At 41.5% G+C, this 13,312-nt stretch overlaps 1 protein-coding gene across 7 annotated transcripts in view; it reads right to left on the minus strand.

Moving 5' to 3' along the window:
- Positions 1 to 444: 444 nt before the first annotated feature.
- Positions 445 to 13,312, minus strand: part of LOC117502099 (epsin-1-like) — a 29,992-nt gene continuing 17,124 nt past the window's right edge. For 5 of the 7 annotated variants that reach the window (XM_034161113.1, XM_034161112.1, XM_034161110.1 and 2 more), the window contains 6 exons: positions 11,690 to 11,810; positions 8,597 to 8,772; positions 3,333 to 4,281; positions 3,044 to 3,202; positions 1,431 to 1,583; positions 445 to 982 (listed from right to left, as the gene is read on the minus strand). In XM_034161113.1, the coding sequence (XP_034017004.1) occupies positions 507 to 982; positions 1,431 to 1,583; positions 3,044 to 3,202; positions 3,333 to 4,281; positions 8,597 to 8,772; positions 11,690 to 11,810 (2,034 nt within the window). In that variant the 3' untranslated portion in view covers positions 445 to 506. Of the gene's footprint in view, positions 983 to 1,430; positions 1,628 to 3,043; positions 3,203 to 3,332; positions 4,282 to 8,596; positions 8,773 to 11,689; positions 11,811 to 13,312 lie in introns of those variants that run through there. The other 2 variants (XM_034161115.1, XM_034161116.1) reach the window with 2 other exon arrangements.

Genomic DNA, 13,312 nt, shown 5'->3' on the forward strand with positions numbered 1-13,312 from the left:
ATTAATCTTTCACTTCTCTGGCAGAAGAATTCAGTTGATCACAGCAACTTTATTTTTGCCCGATTTGAGACGAATGTTCATGAGAAATTGGATAATTCAGGAACATTCTGACATGTTTAACGGCCTTTAATTTGTTTCTAACAGCACGACAAACCTGAATGAACTTTCAGCAGTGACCTGTTACAATTCTGAGTAAGTTCTCTGGCACCAGATTTCCAATATGATAATATAACGAGACAGTTTAAAATGACATTCAAATCGATGGAATAGCTTCTTTACACAGGTTGTCCATTTCTACAATTTTATTTCAGACCATACTAATGATGACCTGCATGGAAGCAAAGCAGGAAAACAACACTGCTGCTTACACCAAACAAAAAGCCCTCCATACACCTAGTGATGTAATTTAAAGCAGTTTAATGGGTTAAAAACGTGTCAAACTGTCCCCTGATGTCCTCTGGGACATTCTCTTCTTTTTGACCTGCACATGTGACAGAAACAACCCATCAGAAGAATGGATTGTTTTGGTTCATATTGCTGGAGAACCGTGGATCAAAAGAGACTGCACCCCCAGACTGTGGAGTGGAACCGCCCACATTAGCTCCTCCCATTTGATGATTCCCTCCGACAAAACTAGGTTGAGTCACTCCTGTTCCAACAAAAAGCTGATTCCCAGATGGCATCATTCCTGCAGTGAGACTATTCAGGCCAAGTCCTACATGTGGACTTCCTCCCATAGTAGTGGGCTGGACCACTCCAAATCCTGAATACAGGGGAGACACCTGAGGCCTGGTGAAGCCAGAATGTGACACTGTCTGAAATAAAGGAGCTTCACTAGAAGGTCTGGTAGCTCCAAAAGCAGTAGGTGCAACAGAACAAAAACTACTGCTGGGTGGAGTTGATGTTTGTGGGCATGACGTTCCTGCTACAGCTGAAGAGGGGACCACAGGGCCAAAAGCCCCGGCCCAGGAATTAAAGAAGCCTGGGAAATCAGGAGGAGCATAAAAAGATGGAGGGATGAGGGGGAGGAGGAAGGGACGTACAATTTTTCAGCAGATAGAAAAGTACACCAAAGCAGAGGAGAGACAAAAGATGAGTTCTGTGTCTGCTGGTTAATATTAACTATTCTGTACACATGGTAACTTCACTACTAATGTCACTCTCATAATAACACCTAAACACAAGTGGAAAACACGAGGAGGCGTGGTTTGGCCAAACATCACAATAAAGGTCATCATACAAACCAATAAATACTCTATACAGTCAGGAACAAAAATACAGCGGAATGCGTTTGAGAAGTTAGCGGGTTTACAGTCTTGCAGATTTCTTCTCATCTTCAAGGGTGATCATGCATTCAATCGAAACAAGTGCACGAAAACAACTCCACACGATGACATTTTTTTGTAAAATACATTTTCACCACTCCTTACCAATAGCTTGTGTCCGAGCAGTTGGCTTGTTCAAGAGATGTGGTTTAGGGTTAGGGGAGAAAAGGGCATCCAGGTCAACCAGCGATGCCCCCACTGAGCCCAGGAAGGCTGCAGCTGTTCCAGTTTTTTCCTGTTCCTGTGTGGTTTGTTCTCCTGCAAGAACATAAAAGGTCCAAATCTAATCTAAACGGTGTTTTCTTTTGGGGAAAATTCAGGTGGGAAGAGAGAGAAAGCAAAGCGGGAGAGAAGGTTAATAGGCTGAAAGCGTTAGGTCAGTGCACACTAATGAAAGACGGAGGTCAAATGAAGAAGAAGAAAAAAAAAATCAGCTTTTGAAGCTCAGAAGATGATCATATACAGATTATGAAGAAATTTGCAGCATCACAGCAGCAGTGTTATTTGTAATTATGTAAACAGTAGGACAGAGTAGATGTGCAAACAGGAGGCAGGATAAATACTTAGACATGTGAGTCCACGAGAATAAAAATGGAGAGTGAATATGATATACACACACAAACACACACCAGGACAGAACAGGACAAGAACAGTGTATACAATTGTGCCCTTTAATCTGGAGATCTGAATGTAGCTCACACTGGAGGTGATGATTAAAAAAAAAACCCACACTGGAGTATTCTCAGTATTATAGTAAGTCCCGTCAGCTGCTCCTTTGTTTTCACTCCAGGTTGCCACAGCAGATCTGAGGTGGAAGTGCATATTGAATTGGCACAACTTCTACGCTGGATGCCCTTCCTGACGCAATGCCACATTACATGGAGAAATAAGGCAGGGGTGGGGTTTGAACTGTGACCCTTCCACACTGACCACTTGGCCACCACCCCCACAGTAATCTCAGCACTATGAAGACTTTTTTTTTTTTTTTTTAATTGTATGTTTTTAGTTCATTTTAACAGGCTTTTATCTTGTATTGTGAAAAAAGTCTTCAATTTACACACTGCAAAACAATGAGTGTCTAAAAATTAATTTCACTTGGCAAGACATCTTGAATTAAGATAGTTGCAACCTAGAAATAAGCATGTCAAACACTTAAAATAAGAAGTTAACCCCTAAAACAAGATAAATTACATAACACTTCTAAATCTAAAGGGTTTTTAAAATCTTGGTAAGAACCAAATAATTTGCAGTGTAACAAGATAAACAAAACAAAAAAAAACTTTAGATTTAGAAGTCTTTGATAATTTATCTTGTTTTAGGGGTTAATTACATATTTTAAGTGTTCGACATGCTTATTTCTAGATTTAACAATCTTAAGACATCTTAAATGAAATTATGCAGCAAGATAATTTCCCTCAGATTTAGTGTTTTTAGACACCTTTTTTGCAGCGCACCTTCTTAATTTCATGCCATTTTAAGGATCATTTTGAAATAAAAAAAGCAATGCTTTTTAAGACATCCTCTTTGTAGAGGTGGTTTTCTAAACCTGTCAATATAATGTTGCTATGTGATTATTTTTTGCCTGTACTAACAGTTGTTGTGGAAATTAATCAGATGCACATTCAAGCGACATTCTCTGCCTGTCAGCAGGGGGCGCATCGAGAAGAAAAACCCAAATGTTTTGAGTCTGTGTAGACAGAACATGAAGGCTGACTTACCTGTGCCAGTGCTGGGTGTGGTGCTCTGAGTGCCCCATGGGTCACTGCTTGATGTACTGGTTTTAGACACCGCGTCTCCAAAGGGGTCACTAGATGGGGAGGAAACTGAGGGTGGAGCAGGAGAACCCCAAGCATCACTTGTACTGGCTGCAACTGAAGCTAATTGGGGATAAAACCAGGGCAGAGTTAAGAGAAAGCGATGCAAGACAACAGAAAAAAAAAATATGATGAGTAAACTATCATGCATACAGAGTAAAACAAGCGAAGTGCATTAGTTCACTCTACTTACTTGGTGCTCCCCATGGATCAGTGTCTGGAATAGATGAGTCACCAAATGGATCGGAATTATCGAGGGGTGATGAGACGCTGGTTCCATCCCCCCAGGGATCTCCACCCTTGGCTTCCTGTGGTGGTGACTGCATCCCCCAGGGATCTGACGCCGATGGTGGCGGAGGGCTGGCAGGGGCTCCCCATACATCGGAATCACCTTTGGGTGGACTCACCGGAGGGGCACTGAAGGAATCTTCCTTTGGTAAGGTTGATGGCACTGTGAATGGATCCTCTTTTGGTGGTGATGTTTGTACTACAAAGGGATCATCTTGTGCAAGTCTAGAGGATGGCGAAAATGGATCCTTTTTGGGTGGCGTAGTAGAAAAAGGATCATCTTTAGGGGGTGTAGTTACAAGTGCAGTGGAAGGATCATCTTTTGGTGCACTGAACGGATCATCCTTGGGTGTATTAAATGGATCATCCTTGGGGGCAGTAAAGGGATCATCCTTGGGCGTATTAAATGGATCATCCTTGGGGGCAGTAAAGGGATCACCCTTTGGCGCACTGAATGGGTCATCCTTGGTTGTATTAAACTGATCAATCTTAGATGGCTTGAAGGGGTCTGAATCTTCTTTCGCCATATTGAAAGGGTCCTTTTTGGGAGCATTGAAGGGATCTGGTGCATTTTTTGATTGATTAAATGGATCTTCTTCAGACTTTGGCGCTGCAAACGGATCTTTCGTTTCAGATGGAGCTCTCCAAGGATCACTGTTGGCTGCAGTATCAGTTGTGACAGGTCTTGTTGGTGTACCCCAAGGATCGGTGGCCTCTTTTGGTTCTTTGGGGGCTCCCCATGGATCAGATTTCTCTCCTTCCTTCTCAGAGTTTTCTCCCCCCCAAACATTTCCTTTGGCCTCAGTGCCTTTCCCGGCATCCTCCCATTTCAACTCATCTTCAGACATGTTGGCCTAGGAGATAAAATGAATTATTTTACTGTGTTCTCAGAAACTCCACAATCTTTTGCTGGTGTGTTGCCATTTTTAATATTCACTGTAAAGCTAGTTTTAAGCAAAAACCTAAATGATTAACAAAACCTGCATGGAGTTTTTTTTTTTTGTCTATTTTAGGCATTTTAGGTTTATTTAAACAAGTGATAAGACTGCAACAGTTATGATGACCAGTTCAGGCGGCACGGTGTGTTAGTGGTTAGCACTGGTGCTTCACAGCGAGAAGGTCATGGGATCCCTTCCCGCCCTTTGTGTGGAGTTTGCATGTTCTCCCCATGTCTGTGTGGGTTTTCTCCAGGCACTCTGATTTCCTCCCACAATCAAAAAACATGATTATTTGGGGTCTGCTCCTTTCTCTGCCCCTGACCAAAGCACAGTCTCTACATCTGGGGTTGGTCCCCGGCTGCCGGAGTGTGCCTGCCCACTGCTCCCAGTGGTTATATTGTATCTAACTGTAATTAGGATGGGTTAAATGCAGAGGACAAATTTCACTGTATGTATGCATCTATGTATGTACAATGACAATAAAAGGCTCTATTCTAATCTGTTAACTCACACACAGTTAAAAGACAAATGTGCAGTTAACTTCCTCCAGCTAGGCGGAGATGTTCTCCTACAATGCAAAAAATCTTTTAGATCTGAGAAACTAGTATGAGAGGAACATTAGTACAGTCTGGAAGAAGGGATTTGTTATCTCACTCTGGAAAGGAAAAGGTGATAACCTGGATTGCAACAAATACATCTGACTTAAATAACTCTGTGCCAGGAAAGGTGGTTGCAAGGATTATTCTTAACAGGACTCCATTCCAGTTACTTGCTGCTCAGCAACCATTGGCCCCAGATGCGGCGACCTTGAGCCTGGTCCGTGGGGCGGTTATTGAGGTGTTGCCGCATCTTTGTCTGGCGAGTGGTCCCAGCTGGGACCCTAGGACACACCCCCTGTGAGGTTTTGGCTCCTATCCAGTGTTGCGGATTGGGGGAGGGGGGGTCTGTGTCCTATAGCTTATGTTCACTGGGCTGCTTCCTCATGCATCTGGAGTGGTTTGAGCCTTTCCTTGGGCAGCAGCGCTTATGGTTACTTCTCCTCTCCTGGTGGAAAGGGGCACTGCATCCATCGCTGCAAAGAAGGGATGCTACGTAGCCATGGTGCGAGCATGCAGGGTTTTGTGGCACCGACACAGCTCATCACAATACTTCATGTCATGCACATAGATTTATAACTCTCTCACTCACTCTCTATACACATCTTCATGTAGCTCCCACTCAATATTCCATCCATCTAGCATGGCTTGTATGCTAGTAATCTGAGCGAGCAAATCCACATTCTTTCAAACAGGGTCACTCCAAAACTATGAATGCCAGCAGTATGCAGGAGGATCGAATTAACTTTTGAGCAATATAGTTAGTGGGCAACATACAAATACCCCTTTATTTCAAAAGCACCCATTCAAAATCAAACTAGATCAGCTAAAATGACATGCCCACATTACTTAACCACCCTGAAAGACAAGCCGCATGGTCTCTGTACATTACTTGTACCCTTTAACTTGTATAAAACTCCATATTTCATGACGTAATTCCTTTTTCTGCACATCCTGTTTGCTGTAGACATTTAACACAGCATGCTTGAAAGTTTTATCCCCTTAATTCATGGTGGGAAAAGTAGTGAAGAAATTGCTGCTTTAGTCTTAATTACTGTGTATATTCTTAATGTTATGACTCATACTGCGGTGATTACTACAACCCCTGGAAGAAATTATGGAATCACCGGCCTCGGAGGATGTTCATTCAGTTGTTTAATTTTGTAGAAAAAAAAGCAGATCACAGACATGACACAAAACTAGTCATTTCAAATGGCAACTTTCTGGCTTTAAGAAACACTATAAGAAATCAGGAAAAAAAAAAAAATTGTGGCAGTCAGTAACCGTTACTTTTTTAGACCAAGCAGAGGGAAAAAAAATATGGAATCACTCAATTGAGGAAAAAATTATGGAATCATGAAAAACAAAAGAACGCGCCAACACATCACTAGTATTTGTTGCACCACCTCTGGCTTTTATAACAGCTTGCAGTCTCTGAGGCATGGACTTAATGAGTGACAAACAGTACTCTTCATCAATCTGGCTCCAACTTTCTCTGATTGCTGTTGCCAGATCAGCTTTGCAGGTTGGAGCCTTGTCATGGACCATTTTCTTCAACTTCTACCAAAGATTTTCAATTGGATTAAGATCGGGACTATTTGCAGGCCATGACATTGACCCTATGTGTCTTTTTGCAAGGAATGTTTTCACAGTTTTTGCTCTATGGCAAGATGCATTATCATCTTGAAAAATGATTTCATCATCCCCAAACATCCTTTCAATTGATGCGATAAGAAAAGTGTCCAAAATATCAACGTAAACTTGTGCATTTATTGATGATGTAATGACAGCCATATCCCCAGTGCCTTTACCTGACACGCAGCCCCATATCATCAATGACTGTGGAAATGTACATGTTCTCTTCAGGCAGTCATCTTTATAAATCTCATTGGAACGGCACCAAACAAAAGTTCCAGCATCATCACCTTGCCCAATGCATATTCGAGATTCATCACTGAATATGACTTTCATCCAGTCATCCACAGTCCACGATTGCTTTTCCTTAGCCCATTGTAACCTTGTTTTTTCTGTTTAGGTGTTAATGATGGCTTTCGTTTAGCTTTTCTGTATGTAAATCCCATTTCCTTTAGGCAGTTTCTTACAGTTCAGTCACAGACGTTGACTAGTTTCCTCCCATTCGTTCCTCATTTGTTTTGTTGTGCATTTTCGATTTTTGAGACATATTGCTTTAAGTTTTCTGTCTTGATGCTTTGATGTCTTCCTTGGTCTACCAGTATGTTTGCCTTTAACAACCTTCCCATGTTGTTTGTATTTGGTCCATAGTTTAGACACAGCTGACTGTGAACAACCAACATCTTTTGCAACATTGCGTGATGATTTACCCTCTTTTAAGAGTTTGATAATCCTCTCCTTTGTTTCAATTGACATCTCTCATGTTGGAGCCATGATTCATGTCAGTCCACTTGGTGCAACAGCTCTCCAAAGTGTGATCACTCCTTTTTAGATGCAGACTAACGAGCAGATCTGATTTGATGCAGGTGTTAGTTTTGGGGATGAAAATTTACAGGGTGATTCCATAATTTATTCCTCAGAATTGAGTGAGTCCATATTTTTTTCCCTCTGCTTGGTCTAAAAAAGTAAGCATTACTGACTGCCACAATTTTTTTTCTTGATTTCTTATAGTGTTTCTTAAAGCCAGAAAGTTGCCATTTGAAATTACTTTAGTTTTGTGTCATGTCTGTGATCTGCTTTTTTCTACAAAATTAAACAACTGAATGAACATCTTCCGAGGCCGGTGTTTCCACAATTTTTGCCAGGGGTTGTATACTGACATTTAAAAAAGAAAAAAGTCTTAATTACTTCCTGGTCTCTGTAATCATAAGTGTATCTTTTACAGCTGTGACGTTCATGTCTCTGGGTCCTCAGCCTTGCGATAGAAGCACCTAGGAGGAGTTTATGGAGTCATAAGGTGTTTGGTAATGCTGATATTTTTACAGGACAGTGAAGGTTCAAATCTTGTATTTCCTAGTACTTCCTGTATGATTGTGAGATGTGAACACTAACCAGTGACCTAATCAGGCAATGAATGGATATCTTTGGTACCAGACCTCTTCATAGGATGACTGTGCAGGAACTTCAGCTACTACATTTGCCCATGTGGAAGGTTTCTCTGGTCATGAGACAATATGCAGGTGCCTCACTGCTGAGGACCCCAGGCAGGGACTGCTGAAGGCCAAGGCAATGCCCATGCTCCACCTGCCTGTGGCAGATAAATGGTAAAGATGTGGGAACGGACCAAGTGTCTGCCATCCAGGACCCAAAGTGTTTCTACAGCGTGGTGGTGTTGCGATATGTGACACCATCGCATGGTACTATACCTGACCTGCAGGTTTATGAAATGAGTCACAGTTTGACAGCAGGTTGTGTTTTACCTTCATGCATGTGCAGCTGTAGAACATAATGGGTACAGTTCAGCGTTGAGTGAGAATTATTTTTTACAAAGTGTTGATATTAGAAAATAGAGGTGACCAAGGGAAATGCATGAAAACCACTACAATAACATTCAGCTCAACACAGAAATCCTGCAGTCCTTTGGCCTGTGTTCATAACTCAAATGTTTTGGAATGTTACTGTGGTTTAGGCGTGTACATGTGATTGATGAAATATACTCGCACCCTCCTCTCAACTTCCTTCTTCTCAGCCTCCTGCCTTAGCCGCTCCTCTTTACGGGCCTGAAAGGAAGCCGTCAAGTCAGCCACTGAGGGGATGTTGTCTAAAGAGGGAAGTCCTGTGGCGCCAGGAACGTAACACGGCTTGTAGCTGGGATCTGTCAGGGCGTCGGCTGATGAGGCTAGTTAGAGAGTATAAATAAAACAAAGCAAGATGTAGTTGTGGAGGAGTTGGAGACAGAAAATTAAAGACAACTGTGCAAAAGGGTTGGTTTTTTTTGGGGGGGGGGGGGGGGGGTATTATTTGACAAGTTTCATCAGTAAACCACACTGTTGTTTCTGAATGATTAATGTGAGCTGGATTTTAAGCCACTTTGTACATTTTAATTTGAATACTGCAGAAGAAACTGTATTTTTAGGAACAACTACTGTAGTTCATTGATTAAACATCTGACCTTGAACAGGGGCCTGCCTCATTTTATGAATAAATAAATTCCTGCCTTACATAAGCACCAGGCATTATGTGCATTACAAAGATTACACTTGATCGAGTCCCCCCCCGCTGCTGAGAGTTACCTTAAACCCTAAAGCCTGAGTTATGCTTCTACAACTCCGTAACTCTGTGGCCACATTATGATGTCGACGTGGGTAATGCAATTTACCACAAGAACAGTGGCTTCCTGAAAGTGGCTCATTGAATGGTATGTTCCAGCTTTCACCTCATGAAATATTTGTTCCATTGAAAGAATGTACAAACATTCATTATTTGTTTTATATAACGGCTAAAACAGATCCTTGTTATTTGATATTTTATTAATTTATAAACAATAGAAAAGGGACTTACATTTTGGTGTCCCATTGCTGCTAAAGTACAACACAAACTTTAGGTAAGAGTCCAAATTGTGACGTGTAGTCTGGAGATGCTGTGCACCGACTTCGTACTTCCATTTAAAAAAAAAAAAGAAAAAGAAAAAAAAAAAAAAAGACTGTAGTTCCTCAGTCCAGCCAAAAATCACATCAGCTTTTCATCTGAACAGGTCTTCATGCATTCAGATGTCTTACAGCGGAGTGGATTTTTTTTGTGTGTGTGTTACAAGAAGTAGCACCATCAGTTAGCTCAATCAAATCGTTGTCCCGCTTGTGTCATTGTCCTATGTGTGCATGTGTACTACCCCCCCAAAACACTGTACTTCCTCAGTGCAGCGGGGAGAGAAAAATCACATCAGATATTAGTCCAGCTTTTCATTCTAACATCCTGCTAACAGCCTCCAGATGGCTTACAAGCGCAGTGGATTTGTTGTGTGTGTGTGTACAGGTGTGTGTATGGGCGGGCAGAGTACAATGGTACCAAACATATGGAACCAAATCTGCACTGTAAATGCAATGCAACACAAATGGGACGAATAATCCATGTCATGTGACATACAAAGCACAAGGATCCACTATATCGTTATATAATATACAATCATTAACTTCCAAACCAAATGTTACAGGACGTGCAACTTCCCTCCATGAACTGTGGGTCATTTGAGAGTCTTTGTAGTTTTTTGACTCTGTGGTAAAAACTTTCTGCCAAATGTTCCTCTTATTTGATCCATGATCAAAATGCAATCAGTGTGCGTACTGCAAAAACTTTTAAAGTATGACGGGCAGTGATGCCGGTAACGTGTTACTTAGTAACGCGTTACTCTAATCTGACCACTTTTTTTAGTAACGAGTAATCTAACGCGTTAATCTTTCCAAATCAGTAATCAGATTAAAGTTACTTCTCCATGTCACTGTGCGTTACTATTATTTTTCATTGTGGGTCGACAGCAGCATTAAACTTGGTCTGTGGGCAGGAGGTCGGGGTTCGACTGAACTGCCCACTTTAAGTGAGCTGTGAGCTTTTCATCCACGTTTTTTTGCAGCTGCTCGACTCGTCGTCTCCTCTTAAAGCACGGTGATCAGCACACCTGCACTGAGCTTTACAAAGACATTTTTATACTTTTTTTCCCTCCTTTATTTAGAGCTAAGCCGCTCCATATCTGCACGTTAAAACAGCTGATCCTCCGCGACGCGTCAACAACTAACACTATTTTCCACTCAAATGCACCTAAACCCTCTTTCTGAGGACCACATGATGTGAAAACACAATAAAACTTTCTTACCTGTAAATCTGGTCACGTTTTCTGCATAAATAAATGTTATCCATTCTTTGTGCTCAAACGCCAAAGCAGGGGCGAATCCAGATGGAATGGGGGCGTGGGGGAGGGATGTGCCCCCCTCACAACACCCCTAGATTAAAGGTCCAGTTTTGAAGCCTGTTTTTTACTACAACTACTAATACTACTTAAAATAATATTAATTTCGACAAGTAAAATATTTAGAGAGAATTTAAATGTTAGAAAAATGCTAGAATTAATTTAATAGTTACATTTATAAACAATGTAGGTTCGAAATTGCAAGTTTTACTGTTACAGTGCTGTCAACAGTTAAATATGAGGTCAAGAAAGAGGTCTTTATTTTACTTTTTATAAAACAAGTATTTATTTTCATTGAAGTCAAGAAAGGGTGACTATAAAGTAAGTTTTGGCAAAACAGGTATCATTGTCATGTTGAGGTGGCAGAGGGTTGTCGTCGGCAGCTGGGAAAAGTAACTAAAAAAGTAACTAGTAATCTAACTTAGTTACTTTTACAATTGAGTAATCAGTAAAGTAACTAAGTTACTTTTTCAAGGAGTAATCAGTAATTGGATTACTTTTTCAAAGTAACTGTGACAACACTGATGACGGGAGAGGAAGGAGTGCAACTGGAAAAGTGACCAATCACAGCCCTTGGGGACTCCTTTGTTTGGGAGGTGGACGTCAGGTTATGGAGTTGGTTCGCAGCCACACAGATGGCTCTGATCTGAAGTGGTTGTCTTTGGTTTGCCACACCCAGGGATATGTGTCAAACTTAGCCCCATATTACAGTGCAGGCAGCAAGCAGCATTTTGTTAATAATTACCGGCCTTGAATAAAGGCCCGCCTCGTTTAGGCCCTGGGACTGGCACGGTTTGAAAGAAAATAAACACCCAGGCATTTAATCAAGGAAATACGGTAACCAAAAAAGGCTCACCAGCCGCCCCTTTGGACATCTTCTCTCTGGTCTTTACAGCAAATTCTCGTTCTTCCTTCAACTTTTCATCGTCCTCCATGAGAACAAGAACAGCCTTCGCCTTCTCTCTCACATTCAAGCCCTACGACAGACATGATGTTACATGTCGCCAGTTATGAAGACCATGTGTGACAGACTGTTTCAAACCATTCTTTGTGTAACTAACCAGATTAATGCACATGTTTTATGAGGAATTAAAGTGATTTGAAACAAACAAAACCCACACACAAACAAACAAAAGAAACCAACACACAACAAATATCATCCAATTATAAAAAGTTAGATATGTTAAAAAACAAAAACATTTTACTGTTTGTTTAGCAGTCGTTGAAATGAGTTAAAAATAAAATCAAAATAACTTTCATGTTCTGCCTGCCTTGTGTGAACACTAAATTGCGATGAATGCCTCAGGACTCCGTGGAAATGCACAGCGCACGCAAGGACCTTACAAGGCACTCTCCGTAGTTGTGCACTACACACCATGGTCTCCATGGTCAGTGTGAAGCCGCACCTGATAAACACAGGAGTCTCCAAGGCTGGAGGATGCTGAAATATTGCGCAAGCCATGCACAAACTCTGCACCGACCACGCAAGGACCACCCAATGGATGCTGAATGATCATGGCTGTTTGCAGCGATTTTTATGAATAAAGTTCATTTTATAAAGCACTGTTATAAAGTGAAAAATAAGTTCCTTGTCATGATAAAGTGCTGCTATAAAGCACAAAGTTAGTTCCTTGTCAGCTAATGCCTGTGGATTTCATCAGAAAGTTTTGAGTTCTGAGCAGAGATTTTTGTCATATACTTTTCCTGTGGCTGAGGATTCATTCTGGTGTCGCCGACCCCTAAATATCAGTCCGCCCAGCCTTCACCACGCATGCGTCATTTCGGAGCATCAGCAGCCATTCACCGATTATCATCTTGTTTCTGCTTAAAACTGGACTCCAGTCATCATCTATCTCAGCGACGGATATCTGAAGCTTTTGTACAACAATCATTTCCACATAAATTCAGCATTATTTCATAATAAAAGATGGGGGACCAAAGTGCCACAGCAGCACATCTGAGTCTGATGTACTGCTGCTAAACCTATACATCACTGCAGAGCATCATTATCGCCTCGTTTCTGCTTAAACTGGCTTTAGAATGATTTAAGAAGTTTTACTTTGTCATCTGATGGGTAATAATCAAATTATTCCCTTTGGGTGTAGAGAGTCAGACTCAGTCACATGCACAGTGAAGCTAGGACGGACCAGTTTTCAGAGGGGACCGCTCAGTTGGCGACACCGGGATTCTACTCCTGTGTCAATTAGGCACATGTGGACGTGGAGTGCAGCTCGACTTTCACCAAAAGCATGTGTCATGTCAGACAAGTAATCTGCACCCAGATTACGTTGTAACATCCTGTAGCATTAACTAATTAACGAGCTGTCACTATGGCAGACAAAATGAGCTAAATGAACCCTTTTTCCACATTTCTACAGTACAGTGTGCATTTAGTTTAGATTTGTGTTTTCTTTTTTCACTGTCTGCGACTGACAACACCAGCATGAAAACACATGGATTTTTTAAATGTATTAGTAGG

This window comes from Thalassophryne amazonica, chromosome 20, assembly GCF_902500255.1.
Source record: "Thalassophryne amazonica chromosome 20, fThaAma1.1, whole genome shotgun sequence".
In the NCBI taxonomy this organism is placed as follows: Eukaryota; Metazoa; Chordata; class Actinopteri; order Batrachoidiformes; family Batrachoididae; genus Thalassophryne; species Thalassophryne amazonica.